The sequence below is a fragment of the Alligator sinensis genome, unplaced genomic scaffold (assembly GCF_000455745.1).
Source record: "Alligator sinensis unplaced genomic scaffold, ASM45574v1 scaffold543_1, whole genome shotgun sequence".
Lineage (NCBI taxonomy): Eukaryota > Metazoa > Chordata > Crocodylia > Alligatoridae > Alligator > Alligator sinensis.
Window position 1 is genome coordinate 908,610 of NW_005842055.1, and position 19,148 is coordinate 927,757.

A 19,148-nucleotide genomic window follows, 5' to 3' on the forward strand; every position below is an offset into this window, starting at 1 on the left:
GGTGTAACCATCTTAATTTAAGTGGAAAATACACCACAGATAATTTGGTAATAATATGTAGTACAGGTTTCTCTTGATTTATGCAGGCTCTGTATATGCAAATTTGCTCTTATGCAATGAGCATTTTTAGACCCATAATTCATTATATCCAAAGTAAATTCAGCCCTTATGCAATTGGCATAGGTGCCCCCCCCCCCCACCTAAGCAGGTAAGCCTGTGGGGGAAGGGAAAAGGGCCATGTCCTGCCCCAAGCACCAGGAAGAGCCCAGTGCTGCTGCCAGCCCCAGCCTGCAACAGCATCCTGCAACAGCAGCCTGCTGTTGTCCCATGCGCAGATCTGGGGACATGCGCCCCCCCAGGGAGAGCCTGGCAAAGCCCCCCAGCCCGCAGCCCTCCCTGGGGGCACTGAGCAACAAGAGCTGCACCCCACACCCACTGACAGTTTCCTCTAGTTTGCTCCCTTGTGCAGCTCCTGGAGCGGCACTCCTCTCCCTGCCCCTTCCCTAGTCCCAGCCTCCCTCCCTCCCTCACTGCCATGGGAGCCTATCCCTATTTGTTACATTATAAAATGGGTTCACTTTATGCTAGTTCAATTTATGCATCATTCTCTGGGAACGCATGTATCGCATAAATCGAGGGAAACCTGTACTGATGTTCTTTGAACAGGGTATCTCCTAGATATACCCTGGTTCATATAGTAATTAAAATGTAGCATTGTAAAGGGGAGTTGAAAATAGTTATTCACTAAAAGCTGCTGTAGGCTAATGAAGATCAGTTCAAGATATATTAATTTTCTTATGACATCTGATTTTTTCAGATTTTTAATATAGTTAATTTAGGGGCAGGGTTATAGAGTAAAAGCATCATGACTATCTGCTCTTTCCCATCCTTCCAAATGATCTAATAGGCTAAATTTATAGTGGACAAGTTTACTAAAACTGGTCAGAAAAGCTAAATTCCTTTCCAGGAAATGTTTTGTTTTTTTGAAAACGTTTGAATCTCAAATCAAGCTATAAACTAAGTAGCGCAGAGAGCCAGAGATAATGCATCCCAGCTTTCTGTTTCCCCCCACAGACAATTTGCCAAACAGCAGCTAAGTGTCTTGGTGAGAACCTATTCCTTCAGAGCCTGGGACCAAATGAACCAACATTTCACTTTTCTCAATAGAGAATCTGCATTTTTGGCAAAGTTGAAATTTACCTGTGGAAAACCAGTTTTGTGAATTGTCTTTTATAGTGAAAAAATAACCCATTCATTCAGGAAATTCTGATCCAGCTCTTTGCTGACAAAAATGTTTCAAATTATAACAATCAGGACTCGTAGTAGAGATGATATCTTTTATTAGACCAACAAGATCTTTACAAAAAAAATTTCTTTAATTGCAAGTTTTTAGGCACAAACACTCTTCATCAGGCATTGGAGAAAAGATTGTAAAAGTTATCCTGGGTAGCAGTCAAGTTATAACATAAACTTTGGAGATTATTTTACATATTTTTAAATATACATGCTATGTAAGCATTTTCTTTTTTTTCATTTAAATGAAGGACTTTACCAATGCAGCCACTAATATTATTGCCTTAGAAAAATGAGTGCTACTAAAACTTAAACCTTCTAAATAGTTAATCATAAATATATTACCTATTATATCATGATAAATGGATGGTTTGTTTGGCCTTTATATAAAAGGATAATAGTATTAGACAAAATACTGTTTACATACAGTAGCCATGAAATTCTGTTATGAAGAAACAAATAATGGGATAGTTAAAAAGGTTAAATCAGTTGTTCACATTTGCTTTTCTTTGAAAAACAGGAGCAAACGCATCATAAGTAACTTTTACACATCAGTCCATAGTGCCCAGAGATGATTTCTAACATATGTTTTTCTCCCTTTACACCATACCAAAGGCGACAAGCTGAATGTGCAAAGACAGCGAGGATCCAGATGGCCTTGCCAGCTGGGAAACCAACAAGTGGTGCTGCCAACAATCTCTATGAAGAACTAGGTGACAGCACCATGTAAGTATTCATTATGACTCATCATTAAAATTGTCAGTGTTACAAGGCATAATTCACATTTCTGGAATATCACCTATTCCAGCATGCATCAAAAGAACATTTCTTGTTGAGGGGATGTTTCACATACTTCTCATACCTTTTCATCTTCAAGAAAGTAAATATAAAAGCTAAACTCTCAGCCAAAGTAAAGTGTTATAAGAGGAACAGAAAATAGAATTCAATAGCCAGCTGAGTATAAAGGACTCTCCAGAGGCCCTACTGCTGCCAAAGCATAAAGCTGCTCAAAAGGTGAAACCAGAGCTCCCTATGGTCTGAATCAGTCTCCTAGCTCATACTTAGCTATTCATGATAAAGCAATTAAAGTGGTCCTGAAAATGCACTAATTTGCAGCAAGTTCAGGGGTTGGACCTTTCAGAACTCTTTCTACTGTGTGCTGAGAATCTAACCCAGACTTTTATTATTTCAAATCTGCTTACTGGATACACTTAATAATACCATCAGTCCAAAACTCCCACTCGATCTAGATTCCTCAAGCTGAAATTCTTTTTGGGGTAAAGGTTTTTAAAGCTAATTAAATATTGAAATTAAACACGAAGGGAAAATATAATATGTATTAAAAAGCAATGCTAGTTAAAGGAAAGCACTTTTGCCCATTATATGCTGGTAAAATATTCATAGCTAAAATGTGTCTTAGAAGCTGAATTCCAGTATCATACAGTATTTACTACTTATTATAATAGCTGGATAGGTCATTTTTAGATTCTAAAAACGCAATTCTAAAGAATGACAGGCAGGAAACTGAAAAGTCTATGTGGATACCATAATCACGCGTGCTCAGTAGTCATTAGCCACTGCATAGCAACCAGCTTGTGCAGCAAACATACATTCACACAGACTTGATTTTAATAGCTAGCAGGGAAAAGAGATATCATGCACAGATTATGGTTTTGGGTTCTTATACTAACAAACAGCTGATTCTATATAGTGAGAATCTGATAAATGGCAGAAAATGCCTACAGTATAAAGCTTTTGGTGTTCAGTTTTAATTCTAGTATGTGACAGATTCTATTAAATGAAATTCTAAGGACTGGAGCCATGGTATGCCTGAAATCAGTTTTCTGCTGAGACATTAAATTACTAACAGAAAACAAATTCTCATTATTTATTTGTGTAGATCTGAAGTAAGTTAAAGGAATGCCTCTTAATAAAGTAGAATTATTGTCCAACAATACAGTGTTTGTTGGTTAAAGGCACATACTAGCAAATCTATTTATTATATCATATACTACACTTGATATAGATAGATAGATAGATAGATAGATAGATCTATCTATATCAAGTGTAGTAGAGAGAAAAACACTGAGAACAGGTTTCATAATGTGTCTGAGCTACATTTGAGGAAATTGGTGATATATTATTTGAATTTTGTTCTATTTTAAATATTATAGTTACTGCTGCTGTTCAAAGTCTTGAAGTTTTGCAAAGTATACATCTGAATTTGTAAAATACTCAGGTCACAGGAGGATGAGTTGTGCTTCCCCTTGAAATGTTGATTATTTGAGCGTACTGCCTGCTTACCAATCAATTTTCATTGAATTTCTGTTTGGGACTAAAGAAGCTTTAGAGCACTCATTGATGCAAGTGTAGCTTCACTGCAGTTTTTTTCCTTTAGCTTTGTATACTTGTGAAATGATATTACTTGGGAAGCTGGAGTGACAAAAAGCATATTTCTATGCAGAACAACAAATACATCATTTAAAAGATTTAGAAATGTGAGAGTTCTACGTCCTGGTCCAGATTGGGCTATTTATGCCTATACAGCAATGATTCTAAACCAGGGTGGCAGAGCACCTTGTTGTGTGCTTCAAGATCCTTTGAAGATCCTCCTCAGAAAATGTGAGGAGATAAGTGAGGCTGAGCAGGCTCAGGTTTCAGGTGTGAGGAGATAGGCAGATAAGGGTAGGGAGGCCTGGCTACTGCCCTGCCCCTCTTCAAGGAGGTAAGCCTTGTAATAAATAAATTAGCTTTTTGAAATGGGGTACTGCTCAATTCACAAAAGTTATGGAGGGGTGCTTTAAATCTGGTGAGGGGTGCTTTGAATCTAAAAAGGTTAAGAGCCACTGCTTTATAGCCACCCTTTAACTGAAGTGCTTTCCTATATTAAGACCCTAGTTCTTTAAAATCTAACCACATTCCCATTAAAATCAAAGGAACAGTTCTTACTTATTCTTCTACAAGTTAGATTGGGCTAGTTATAAATTGGCATTAGATGCCTTATTGGTCTTCATTCTAGAAATTATAAGTTAGAAATTCTCCCTAATGGAATACTGATGGAGTTTGAAACTAGGAGATGGTGCCTCAGTTAAGGAGCAGCAAGGTAGTTAGAGGAAGAACAGATCTGCAGAGGTTGCCTGCTGCGCCACAATTAAAGTGGGTTTTTTAAAGTTCTTCTCATTCATTATATGCCTGTATTTATTGAACCTGGTGATCACTAGATAGATTTTCATGCAAGCTTAAATATAGCCCCAGTGTTTCTGAATAGATTTTGTATCCCTTGTCCCAAGTGTTGTTTCAGCAAATCTGAATGCACGCACCTCTGACTCGGTAGCCCAGATTTGCACCAGTACTTTAACCGAAAGGGAAAATTTGGCAAACAGAGAAGGGATACCATCCATATGAATGTATATGCTTACATCTCTTCATGTTACTCAAATGAAAAATTATGGTTGAATATAGTCAACTGATTCTTGCACACTAAAATACATAGTATTTGTACAGATTTGTCAGTAAATCTGTGAAAGAAAATTGGGAGGGGGGATTAAAAAATAATGCAAAGAAACTTACCTAGGTATTTTACAGAGAAATAATGTGTTTATTAATACATTAAAATAAAGAGGATTAAAAGTTATTGAAGATCATTTATTTCAAAAGCATTCTTGGGAATTTTTTTTAATTGTTGTAATTTGCTTGCATTTTCATAATTGTCCTAGAGCCATCTGCAATACTACATCATGTCTTCTTTTGTTTGTTTAGGTATTTATGGTAAATTAAATAGAACTAAACATTTTTGTTTGTTTATTTTACTCTGTCCTGTCTCATGATTTCCATTCTTTCTCTCTCTTTGGATACATAGGCATCAGTAAGTAAACTCACTTTTTAGTGTATAATATTCATAGCTAATAGAAACAGTAGTTAATTCTTTTTGCTTAGTCTACATCAAACTTTAATCATTTGCTATCTGATTATCATTCTTTATTTTTTGTATTAGTATGCTACATGGAAGACATTTACTTTTAAATTAAAAGATTAGCGTCTCTATTTTCCTTTTCCTTTCCCTTTTGTGGAAACTAGTGTCAATTAGAGTAGGTACAGAACTCATTGCAATGGCTGAACTTAAATGATTATTTGTAGTCTGGTCTGTAGTCTAAGAGCCTAGAAACTATTGTGTGTGAAACATCTGGGTCTGAGGGATTGCAGCTGCTGTGATTCCCGAGCCCCAGGAGTGTATAGGGTGCTCCCGTGTCTGGAAGCCCCTCAACTGAGGGAGGCTCCCAGACATGGGAACTTGCTTCTTGCTTGTCCAATGGGATCTAGTGTGCAATCTCACAACCACATCTGCTACCATGTGAATGTGGCATGGCAGGAAGTGTGATTGTGTTGATCATGCATTAGATCCAATCACACCTTTACCTGCATTTGTAGAAAGGCCTTAGGGAACTTGAGGTATATATCTCAGAAGAGGACCAGTGAAACTGAAATACTGCCACTCAGTATGTTGTTTCAAAATAATGAAATAATGTATTCTTTTTTTCTTTAACTTAATGATTCTTTCACACCCATGATCATCATAGATAAGGAGACCTACTTATGTGATCAGCATAGACAAGGAGACCTACTTTTCTTTAGGCTAGTTCCTAGACAACATCAGATGCAGGGGATGATGTACACCAGTGGAGTCTTCCCCAAATGCCCTGTACTTTACACTGTGTTAGTCTCATTTACATGAGCCCTGTCTTCCTTGTGAACTGATTCCTATCAACCATCCTTACTCAGCCCCCATGCCCTCACATGAATAGATGAATTAAGATATTGAATATACTCAGCTGATGTATTCATCTAGAGAATTCAACAAAAATGTATTTTACTTTTCCCAGTTCTGAAATGTGAATGTGGGAGGTTTATATGCACATAAATAAGGAAGCTTTAAGAGTTTGTCTTATTTTATCCTCACTCATAGTTAAATGTTTAAATGATATTTCCATCTTTACTTTAATGTTTTATGTCTTTAGAATTTTTTTTAAATGCCCTGTTAAGTGCAATTTCCTAGAGTTCTGGAAATAAAAAGAAAGAAAAAGAAACAGCAAGAAATTCTATGTTAAGTTTTGGTGTGTCTGCAATACAATACAATGCTGTATAGAGATACATGAGCAAGCTCTGAACAAACAGTCTCTGATCATGGAGCAAGCATACCTATATCAGGGATCTGTAGGGAAGATTGCCATCCTACCATGTTCACTGTATATTGCACTAAAAGAGGCATAGTTTCAATAGATCTTTACCAGGTGTCTTGCACCTCAGCATTTCCCAAAGTATTGGGGTCACTTACCTGGGAGGGCACAAAAGGTTCCTAGTGGAGGCATGTGCAAATAAGAGATGCTGATTCCCCACACTGCTGATTGCTGCTGGGGAATGGTGGCAATTAGCAGGGAAGGGAAGCAGTGGTAAGAGAATCAGCAGCAGTTGACATGGGGATGAATGAGAGTGACCAACCCTGGTATGGTGAGCCATTAAAAACCCACAAAGTTTGGGAAATGCTGCTGCATCTCATTAACTACATATGGTGCTTTACTACCTAATGGATTTGAGATCAGTGGGCATGTCTACACATGCCATTGTTGCCTTGTAGGGTCAAACCATCTCTCAGGATCTCAATATTGCACTGCTAGACAGGAGGCTGTGACATAATTGCACATATACAAACACACAAATCAATTAGGTGCACACACACACACACACACACACACACACACTACCAGCTCAGGCACATACACGTCCAAACCAGCCTAGACACATGCATACCTATCACCAATTCAAGCACATACACCCCAAAAGTTAGACAAAAATCCATACCCGCACACTCAGTACACATACACAGATCACTAATTTGTATATCATGCACACAATGACATATATATATATATACACACACACAAGCACACTCACTAGTTCACACACATACAACCCACCTACACATATACACAGGTAAGTTCCTAACTTGGATAGTACAGTATGTATGTGTGTGCTTGGGATACCTGGGGGAAGGTTAAGGTGAGAGTGAGAGAGTTAAAGTGTAGGGAGTGAAAGTTGCCAGAACCGGAATTAGAACTGGTGGACTAGAGAGAAGCTAGCTGAGGAACTGAGGCTTGGGGTTACTTAAGATCAAGTGGCCCCAGGGTTACTCAAGGTCATTGGTGCAAGCGGGGGGAAGGAAGCCTGATGGCAAGGAGGAGACAGCCAGGAAAGAGAGAGAGAGAGAAACCTGGGAGCTTAGGGCTGGAAACTGAGGCAGACAGCTGAGATATTGGGGGGGAGGGCAGATAAGTGGAGGAAAGGAGGAGACAGCCAGGAAAGAAACTGAGGCAGAAACCTGGTTGCTCAGGGGAAAAGGCAATGGGGATAGGACAGTGGCAAAGAAACAGGGCGTTTGGAGGGACAGAGGAGCTCAGGACAGGTGTTGGAGGTGGCAGTAAGCCAGAAGCAGGAGAGGGAGAATTGAGACAGAAGTTAGAGGGGCGAGGAGCAGAGATTGGAGCAGGGCTGAACCATAGTAAAGCAAAACCCAACTCAGGGGTCCAAATAACAGTTTTATTAAACAGACAACACACTACACAGCCCCATGAAGTTATTGGTTCATGCACACACACACACACTCACAATGGCAGCAAGAGAACCTCTGATCTCCTAAGGGGAGGGCCTGTCCAGGCAAGGTCAGTCCTGTTCCAGAGGGTTCCAGATGTTCTTACCGAGCATGTGCAGCTTGGCACAATGGTGTGTTGCCTCATCTTTTGTTTCTTGAATGCTGAGGGTGGTTGCAAGGGCTGGGTCATTGGTCCAGGTATTGGTGTTCATGGTTTGGTCATTCAGAGGGAGCTATTTTTAGACCTACTGCCATTGTCTCTCAAGCAGCTTCATTCATCCCCATTCATTCAGGAACCAAGTTACATAGGAGGGGTAGGTGTGAGTCATAGGTTACACAACCGGGCATGGGGATAAGATGGAGGCTTGACATTACAAGATGGAAACTTGACATGACTTATGCTAACTTACATATATAGGCCTAAGACAGTAATCACACAATATAAAAGCAGTAAAAAAATAAATCAATACAAACATAATAATTATCAATTATAAAACAGCGGATATCTATATCAAAATAGCACGGCACTTATTAGCAAAGAGGGGAGAGAAAAATAAAACTTACTACATAAAATAAAATGTTAAAGCTTATCCTACATCTTAGCTTACTTATAATTATCTATAGGGAATAGAGAGGGAGAGAAAAAGTCAAAAATGGTTGGGGAAGGGGAGGGAATGCGTTTTAAAATAAATTAAAAAATGAAAAACTGGGGGTTTTGCTACACCATTAGTGCACATGAATAAACTTGGGCACTTATTGTTCTGGAGTTTATTATTCCTGAGTGCTGTGCACCCAGGATCACAGTATGTTGAGCTGGATAGGAGCAGCCCTGGCTGACAGGGGGCTCATGGGGTCAGCTTGCCAGCCCGGGTCTTCTACCCCCAGCTCAATGTACTGCAGAGGGGCTGGGTGGGGCATGAAGGTGCTTCAGTGCAGGGCTAGCCAGCAGGGGACCCACACACTGAAACACCTTCATGCCCCAGCCTGCTGGGGTAATGTCTACACATGTGCTGCTGCAGCATAAAATACTCTGCAGCAGGATAGTACTTGTGTTGACAAGTACTATGTTGCTGCAGACTTAATTAATCTACTGCAGCCTAATAGGGTCACACATGAAGATATGCATTGTTTACTGTGCAGCTAATTAATCAACCTCACAGAAAACATCTCATGTAGACACACCCAATTTTTAGTATTTTGTTACATTAGCTATGTATATGTGTGCATTATATTCTGCCTCCGCCCCTTATTGCTATCATGCCCACCTATTTTGCAGTCTTTAATAACATATATTTGTACAATTTATCCAATATCATAGGAACAGATTTTTCTTACTGCCTTGTAGAAAATCCATTGAATTAGGTAACAGTAACAGTAAGATAGTTAAAGCTATTCAAAATAAACTGTAAGATTTTTTCTTAGATTTATTCCTTACTTCTTTAAAACACCTGACCTATGTTCTGTTAAACTTAAAACATCAATTTGCGGTAGGACTAATCCTGAAAAATCTCATTTGGAGTGGTGAGATTGTTGAATAGTTATAAATTATTGAAAATAACAGGTAAAAAAGTCACTTGTTAATAAGTTATTTAATTATTCTACATATAGTTGCTCTTCCTATGGGGCTCTTTTGGCTTCAATCTGCTCTGGGCTTTTGAATGTTGGAAGTAGTCCAAAGAAGTTGGGTTAGTGTGTCATGAAAATGCTCAAAGCAAATTGCACAATCAGATGACAGTATATTTTTATTTTTATCAGATGGAGTTACAGTTTACATATGCATGCTTTAGCTACACACATGTATGGTGTGTACTTGATATTCCTACATGCATTAGACAGATATACTCATGTAAATATGCGTAGTAGTGAAATCTGTTTGTGTGTGTATGTGAATGTTGTACATACACTATACACATTAAAGTGTAGGGCAGTCCTCTTATTTTATAAAACTCAGGGATTTGCCACAATGTTTGTGGCAGTATTGTGAATATTATTCTGCTGACGTGAAAAATGGAAATACTATGTCATGCTAAATTCCATTTATGTTGCAGAAATATGGTGCAGCATACCTGTAATTGGAAAAACATGTGCTTTCAGATTTTAATTCAATGTATGAGAAAAAATACAAGTTGGTATTTCAAAAAAAGGAAAGTCCTATTGTTTTCAAAGGTAGGAAAGATGTTTGGTTAAGGTTAAAACTTGTTTATTTAACTGGAAGATTGTTCTAGGCTCTTCTTTTCATATTCTCTTTCTGTACAAAAGATATAAAAGTAAATGTCTTGCCTCAGTAGTTTAGTAAATATGGCCTTTACATTGGATAATAATATTACAGTAGAAATAATGCTGTGGCACTGATTCACATCATAAATCCATTTGTTTTTCATGAATATCTATGTCCATGCATGTTTCCTTACATGTAATTATCTTCTTTTCTTTCAAGTCTTTTTCTTCTCTACCATTTTCAACAAAGCAGGGGAAAAAAGTCAGTCTTAGAAGAAGGAGATCGTCAAAGACTTATAAGCAGCTTTGCTTCCCGTGCTATTGAGGCTCACAAGCAATCTAATATCAATGGATCATTGAAAAGTAATCTCCCCAAATCTGCAAGTAGCATTACATTTTTATCCGATGAGAACCCATTAACTACTCAAAACCCTTTGTATATAGAAGGCGCCATTCAAGGTTTGCCTACTAATGAGTTACCACAGAAGAGAAAAGATAGTTTAGCTGATCTTTCACTCAGAAAAGTAGTCTTGAAAGATGCCCTTTTTGGGTGCCCTTTGGGAGGCGTTCACCGTGCATGGACATTACCAGCTCGGATTAATAAAAGACCCACACCTGATGCTTTAACTAGGCCAGTAATCATGGATCCAATTCAGTGGCAAAAGGAAGGACTCAGAGCAGAAATGGAAAGAGCTGAAAATCAGCATTACTGGGCTGATATTAGTAACCCAATATTAACAAAAAATATTGGGCCCAAGTTAACTGTAAAAGAGAAGGCAAGACAATATGAACAACAGGCTCTACAGGAAATGAAACAAGTGCAACCCTATGATATGAAATACTTGCATTCACCAATACACAGCAGCTATTACCAGGAAGGAGAAACCATGTTAGAATTGTCTCCTGAACATTTGTTTACTCCTGTCTACCATCGCTCTCTTTCTTTCTCCTCTTCAACACCTTGTTCTGAAGTAGCTGAATTTACATCATCCACAATTCCCTCGGTAATCATCAGTGATCATGACCGTCCTGGAGAGCTTTCTCCTCCACCAACTCACAAACCAACTCCACCTCCTTATAGGATAAAGAGATCAAGTCGGCAAAACTTTCAGGCTACACGAACAAAAGTGGAAGTAAAAAAGATAATTCCAGATCCACCCAAAACTCCTCCTCCTCCTCCTCCTCCTTCACCACCACCACCACCACCACCACTACCACCACCACCACCTCCTCCTTCTCTTCCTCCTCCTCCTCCTCCTCTAACCCTTCCCCCATTGCCTCCACAACCTCCATCTCCAGCAAGTCTTTCTCTGTCTTCCTCCTCATCTACTTATAGCATCCGGCACTTATGTCCTTTGCAGCCTACAATGTCCCCTGCCAAACAGTTAGTGTCATCACAGATTACAGTGTCTGAGCCACCTCCTCACAGGGAGCTAAAAGGAATCCTCAAAAATATTCAAAACTTAGCAGATATTGAAAAATCTGTGGCCAACATGTACAGCCAAATAGACAGAAACCATGCTTTACCTGTGCACACATCCAAGCCTAAGCCAGTTGCAGCACCAGAGCTGCCAGCTACAGAAACGGTTGATGAACATAGCCAACAGAATGGCAACTTGAGTTGTGTAGTAGAGGAACTTGAAAAACGATTTCCTTCTCAATCCACTGCACTGTAACATTATTGTTTACGTTTGGGGATAATATATTTCATGTGAGATAACAAATGCAGCACACAGTATCTGCCTCGTACATTATGTAATTAAATTACTTTAACATCACCAGAAGAATTCAGACTTTTTCCCCCTCTTCACTGTATCTTGCTGTTTGTTTGTTCAGACTACTAAACTTAAGGGACATTTTCTTAACATAATCACTCATAATTCTGTAATGTTAAATAATTTTAAAGGAAGCTCTGAACACTTTTCATCTTACTGTTTTATAATGTCAATAGATTTTTTTTAATCTGTCTAAAAGATTTGTGGGCATTGGTGTCCATTTTAAACAAAGGAGGTATATAGAAGACTGTTTTATGCTAAATGTTCTATCACAAGGTTATTCTGGTGCTGTAGTAGAGCCATTGTTCTGCAGTTCTAAAAGGCATCTCTTGTTTTACTCTTAAAACGAATACTATAGGATGAATCTTAGTTTTACCATAAAATGTTGGATGTTGCAGACATATAAGCAGTAACAGAAAACAACCTCAGCAATAATGAGCCAAAGTTATTACAATAAAGTATCATCTCATTCTGTTAGAGATTATGTATCATAATGCTATAGTTGCATTATTTCATTCTTGTACTTGAAGGTTTCATAAAGGTTTTCCTATTTATCTGTCAACAACCTTGCCGCCCTTCTTTTGTTTCCTTTATCATACCTTCCTTTGCTTTTTATGTACTGGAATTGCATTCTCTGAGTCTTTGGTTTTGTACCATTCATTTGTAAAGTGTTTTTTAATTTTGCCTGTTCATGCAGATTTCCTATTGAGGCCATTTTGCATCTCACTAAATATAAAGGTCATTTTGATCAGCAGCAGCAAGGAAAGGTTTTATAAACATCTGTAAATGATAAGTGTAGTGTGAATTTAGTTACTATTTTATTTCCATTAATTTAATGTAAAATATGTCAACTATGTTTAATTAGTTTGTCCTTTGAAACAAATGGAAAGGAAAAGGAGGTTAAAATGAATTGGCATTAAAATGAATGTTAGTCTAGCTCACCCTAAAGTTTTCTTTTTCAATCTTTTTTCTCCAAACTGTAAGAAAATATTAAAATTGGCTCTCTTTGTACAAGAGGAATAGATTGGAATAGAGTAAGCCGAATGAAATAATAAAATAAATCCAGAATCAAATATTGATAACTGTAAACTGAAAGGTAATTAATTACCAAAATAATTTTTATACTGACTAGAAATACCCAGGTTTTCCATGACAATTAGCTCTTTTTTAAACTGCATTTGGGACAAGTATGGATGTTTCAATCAGAAATTGCTGAGGGTAGTTTCTCCTTTTTGTGTCCCTGAACCAACTAATTTGCACATCATCACATAAAGTTTTGCTGATACATTAGAATAGTTCCATGCTTAATAAAGTCCCCATTCACAGCAGGCTAGGTTTTTAGGTCCATGACATGTATCGCATAGCAATAAAAGCCAAATGTTTAGGGAGCATGATAATCAATCTTTTTTTTTGCTGCAAAAGGTTTAATATTTTACAAGATTCAAGTGTATATAATAGCTGCAGACAGAGCTAAATTTTCAATGAGTGGCATAATTGTAACACCAGCAGCAAGTTTCCATTCAAACTCCATTAGACAGTAGGCAAAGGCACCTGGAAGGTTTAAGGACCAGATCCATGTGAACTTAGTTGCCTAAAGAGAGACTGGGATGGAATTAAGGGCCTTAGTATAAAATTGTGATCCTGAAAATGTCCATTCAGTTGTTACCTAACCTTAGCCACTCAAAGGTATGGTAGCCTTTAACTTTTTCATTTTAAAATTCCCTGTGCATCTCAAATTTTGCTTATTCAGATACCTAAAATTGCCTCCATAGTAGCTCTGTGCCACCTTTTTCCGTAAGACTTCTAACAGCTCTGTCTGGTTGGCATTTCCAAGCTCATCTAATGCATGCTGACAGGATTGGATTTTTTCAAAAATATGGAAATAGTCAGGTGTCCTCTGGTCCTTGCTCCCAGATTGTTTCTACAAACACTGGATTGTTTATTCGATGATCTCTTAATGGAAAATGCAGAAAGAACCCTGAGAGAGAGCACAGGAACTCATCCAGATTAGTGCTCTAATTAATAGGCTCACCGAATCATGCAACATCTTGCATGCTCACATTTGCTGCCTTGCGCTTGCTCGCACTCTCTCATGCTCTTTCTCTCTCTCTCTCGCTTGTTCAATGAATTATTTTCTGCTCAGTGTTGCAGGTTGATCATGGGTGTTGGCAAGTGCCCACATCCAGAATTGCCTATTGCCTGGTAGTTGGAGAACTCTCCTGGTGGGGTTGTAGGTTTGAATTCCTCAGGTGTCCATCACTCACTTCCTGGGTGACAGTTGCAACTTATCCACGAAGCGAGCAGCATCACCAAATATATTAGTTAAATAAATCCCTTGAAGCAGTTCCGTATACTTATTTGTGACCTTCATTAGACAGAAAATACTACAAACATTAGAGCCATGTTTGGCTGCTTGAAGTTTTTGATTGCCATTGACAATTACTGTACTCCATTTTCTTTATTGTCAGGCTATATATTTCAATATTTTTTATGGTTTCAGAGAACTAGAAGGAATATTTGGAAAAGGTCCTTAATTGTCACCATTCTACATTTAATTTTTTCTCACTTCCAAAAATAGTAAAATGCAGCTGTTATTCTTGTACAAAGTGTTAAATTCCAAAATAGTTATATGGGATACAGTTGATTAAAAATACTAATTCTCCTCCAGTGGAGGAAAAATGTTTATTTGTGACTTGCTTCAAAATTTTATCCTACCATCTTTGAACTGAGGAAAAGCTTTATCTTAAGAGCCATTAAAAAATGAAACAATTTATTAATTCTGACTTGTATTTACAGTGCCTAATATTGATCTTTCTTTTGCTTTTAATATGCAAATAAATATAAAATATGATTAAGTAAACCTAAGAAAGTGCCCACAGGGATTAAAGCAACCAGATAACTGATGGGCCAGGGAAATCAGATTTCCTTCAAATATAATTTAGCAGTCTGGACCTGTGAAAGGTAGGCATCTGTTGTGAAATAACTTTGTTTAGGGTAATTCTTAATGCTAAGTACTAGTTATGTAAAATTAAGCTTTATTTATGTTTTGTCATTAGCATCTTTTACCATTTATATAATTTCTTTGTTTTGTTTTTTTTAAAATATGACTTGAGGTTTTTGGTCAGCTTGACAGCAATGACAATTGGATAACAGTTTTTAATTTAAATCCTTTGGTGGAGTTTTTTCCAATTCTTTACTGGGAGTGAAATATGTACTTTCACTTTGGGCTTTCTTTTTATACTGGAACTTTATGGTATGCTAGGAAAATAAAATCTTGTGGAAAGTTTTGTCTCTTTCTAAATGTGGCAACTATAAATATTACAAATACATTATGAGCATCCTTCCAAAAATTTGGTTATACAATGTGGGTATATTTTTAAGTTATTTTTAAAAATAAATATTATATTTTATTGCTTAGTGTTTTGATCTAACCTGTAGTGACCACTCAGGAACAATCAAGGTTAATAGGCTGGCTTATGTTGCTTTCAACTCAAGAGTTTTAATTTTTAAGCACTATTGTAGGTGATAAGGAAACCAAATAGAGTATTGCTCAAGTGGTCATTGGATAGTCACACATCAACCTTTGATAAATTTTCATTTCAGTTGTTCATTACTTTCATATTAGATGGACAACTGCAATAACTCATTTATGATAATCAACCATGTGCTGACTATTAATAGACAGCCTTTAGAGATTATATTAAATAAGAGATCTTCTACTTTGTTCTTTATTTTTCTCTCAAGTGTAATTAAATTATTTCCCTGACCCATTGTTTATGTCATAGGTTAAGCACAAGATAATTTTGAGCATTTACCCTTTGTCTCAAAAAGAGACTAAATCTATCCTTGATAGCAGATCTGAGGCTCAAATTGTTCTGTATTTTTTACTAAACCATTTAAATGGTTTGCCTAAATCATGTTCACAGTTTCCTCCCATAAAATATGAAAATCTAGAACTTGATAAATTTAATCGCATTTGTTATGTCTATCAATGGTACAATGAATATGGATAAAAACAAAAAACATACACAAAACTAATAAAGCACAAAGATCAGAAGCACAAATCTTATGGCAAGAAAATTGTAGATAGCTAAAAAATATACAACTACTCATCTAAACACATTGATGAAATGTTAGGATATGTATTATTTTAATAATAATATCTTTTTAGCTCTAGAAACTCCAAGCTAAATTCTAGCAAGCTTTGCATGGTTACAGAAAGTCCAAAAGTAGAATAAAAGGTGTTACCTCTGTTGGTATGCAAAAAAGTTCTTAGATATGTATTCTTCACTTGTCTGTGCTACCAAGGTTTCTTTGTCAGAATTCCATTTTCCAATCTAGAAAACAAGGAAAGTGGCAGATAGTGATACGGCCAATAGGACCTTGCATAACACGTGTGCAGTCTTGCTCATTTGTATCTTAATATAGTAGTCTGGTGTAGTGACTTTCTCACTTATTGGGCCAACAATGGACTTTCCTCTGTTTACAGTACTATATATCAAAAGACCCCAAAGATCTTATGCAATAGTTATTGCAAATCCAGAACTTCTCTATAAAAACCCTTATAGTGCCTAACACCTGTAAGCGCTTACAGGTGAATTTCTTTTTTTTATTGTAATATTTCACTCACTCCTGTCTGTTCTGAAAAAAGCTATGAATATGAATTTCATCCTTATGTAAGCTAGTCTTAGAGATGTGTACTAATGTTTTGGGGTTTTTTTTCTGAATTCCAGGCGAGGATATGCACAACAGGAGGTAAGACTGTTCATCAACCATATTGGTAAAGTTGTTTGAAAAGAATAGAATGTAAAGCTTCTAGTTTGCAGTGTTTTCTCTTCACCTCCTAACAACAATATGTTGCTTGCATTGAAATCATTTAAGAAGCTCACAACTTGCATTAGTGCAATAAAATAATTGTCTACAAAAGCTGCCATTTCATAGAGAAACTAGGGTTTACAGGAGCAGCATTTCTGGCTTCTCATTGCTCCCTATGTTCTGCAGAATTGCTTGTTTGCTACCATGCTGTGAGTTTTCTCCTTTTGCAGGGCTGATTCATGAATCTCCTCTGATGTGGTCAATAAAGCATGCTGCAGAACTAACTGTTTTTCAGTCAGGGCTTGATTCTGCCAAATAAGCTCACATGGAGTGGTATCTTACAGTGCAAGTAACACCATTGATTTCAAGGGACTACTTGTATAATAGTAAGGTACTAGTCATCTTGAGTTAGGACAGTAGAATCCAGTCCTAAATTACAATACAATAAATTATGTGCATTCTATATTTCAACAGTCCCTGAATTAGTTAAAAAGAATATGTGCCATACAATAGCCCAATAACATAATTGTCATGATTGATCAGTGTCTGGCTATGAGATAATAGGGATGTAACTGCTGTTCACCTCTGCATCCTTTGTCCATTCACTGCTATCAAAGTATTATGTTCTACTCCATAAGAGAGGAGTTATAGATGTTAGAAATCACCTGCTTCTACCCCTTTAATTGGTTAACCTGAACAAAAAAGGAAGGATTGTATAATGGGTAGGATAGCCAGAGGTTTCCTGGGTGACTTTAGGCAGGTGTTTAAATCTACTCTGTACCTACATTATATATTATAAAATGGTGGTACCCTACCTCCAAGAGATGTTGTGGGATATTTGGTTAGAGCCATATAATATCCAAATAGATAGCTAGATACAGAAAGCACAGAGAAGTCATGCCTGGTGAAAAATAAAGATGAAATAACCAGGAGATGTGAATAAAGGTGTTTAGCCAGTTTTAACACAGACCTCCTGTGTAACCTGGGAAAGCGTGAGGTGACTATATTGCTATATAAGAGAAGAACCCTGGAGACTGAACTAGAAGCAATAAACCTGTGTACAAAGGCCAGAAGCTTCTGCAAGTGTCTCCAGAGATGCCCGCAGATTAGCTTTCTACCTACTCTAGGATGGTGTTTGTACATTTTGTTTTGTTTTGTTCTGTTTTTAAACTGCCTACTGGATTTTTATAAATCTTAAGAAATAATTCAGGAATTAATTGCCACCTAGCTGTGAATTAGATTCTACAATAGATGAAAGAAATAACAAACTATAAACTGGTTTTAGTATTATATATTTTTATATCATTTGCTGTCTAATATGTAACTTCTCCAGTCTTTTGAAAGTTTGGCCATTGTCAAATTGAGAACACAAATAAAATTATATTTTAAAGCTAGAGTAAGTTTTCTTTTATAAGTTTTGGTTGCAGTATAAAAATACCAATTTTGCCTGATCTTATAACTCTATTTCTAATCTTATTTGTCAGCAACAGCAATTGTTGAGACCTTCTCTTCTCAGGCCAGAGGTATCATTTTTGTCTTTCTCATTATTTCCTTAACTTTTAAAGTAGCTTTTACAATATATTCTCATCTGAATTCCTTTTCTCTAAGTAGATTTTCTCCCATTTATTTTATACAACAAAAATTCTGAACACTTGAAATCCCACTTATTTTGTTTTGATTAAGCATTTGAAATTCTTTGTTGCTTTATTTTCCCTCTGGATTTAATTGCAACTTCTTTGAGTTGCTAGTGTTGACTTCAGCAACACTGCCTGCAAAGCTTGCGAGCTTTCTGTTCAGATTAATAAATAGAATAATTTCCTTGCTATCAAATTTTCATCTAATTTCCCTGGTGCCGGTCAAATGGTTATTGATTACTATCCCTAGAGATTAAATGCATGGTTCACAAAGATAACAGTGGCTTTGGCGCACAGTTGTTAAATGTAATGAAAGGTCTAGACTATAATCTGGATGATTTCAGTTTAAAATCCTTCAGTTCTGAAATTACTTCCAGACTAATCAATCGAACAACTCTAACGTCAGAAGGAACTGAACCACTTTGGGTCCAAGTTCTTGGCACTAACATGCTGCATTGCACTGCCCAATTTCATGCAAGGAAGCCTTCAAGCTTTCCTATTTGACCACCTGAAAATTCCTATGGCAGTGGCAAATCTTCCCTATAACATCCCAACTGTGAAGATTTTTTAAAAGATGCCACATATTTTTTTATGATATAAACATTTATGCAGCTGCTTCACTCAGATTGAGTGCTGCTTGTTAAGATGAACAATAGGTAAGATTGTATTAAGAAGAAAGATGATCTGCAACAGGGACACACAAATACTGTAAATAAAATAGTATTCCTCTTTAACTAAAGCTGCATCTTTAACATTCTTCTAGAAGGAAAT

The 19,148-nt window shown here is 37.0% G+C and overlaps 1 protein-coding gene across 1 annotated transcript in view; it reads left to right on the forward strand.

Moving 5' to 3' along the window:
- The window catches only part of PCDH15 (protocadherin related 15), a 922,022-nt gene that overhangs the window by 890,940 nt on the left and 11,934 nt on the right, over positions 1-19,148 (forward strand). Inside the window, exons 33-35 of the mRNA XM_025203355.1 lie at positions 1,909-2,019; positions 16,662-16,683; positions 18,228-18,266. Coding sequence (XP_025059140.1) covers positions 1,909-2,019; positions 16,662-16,683; positions 18,228-18,266 — 172 coding nt within the window. The remainder of the gene's footprint in view (positions 1-1,908; positions 2,020-16,661; positions 16,684-18,227; positions 18,267-19,148) is intronic.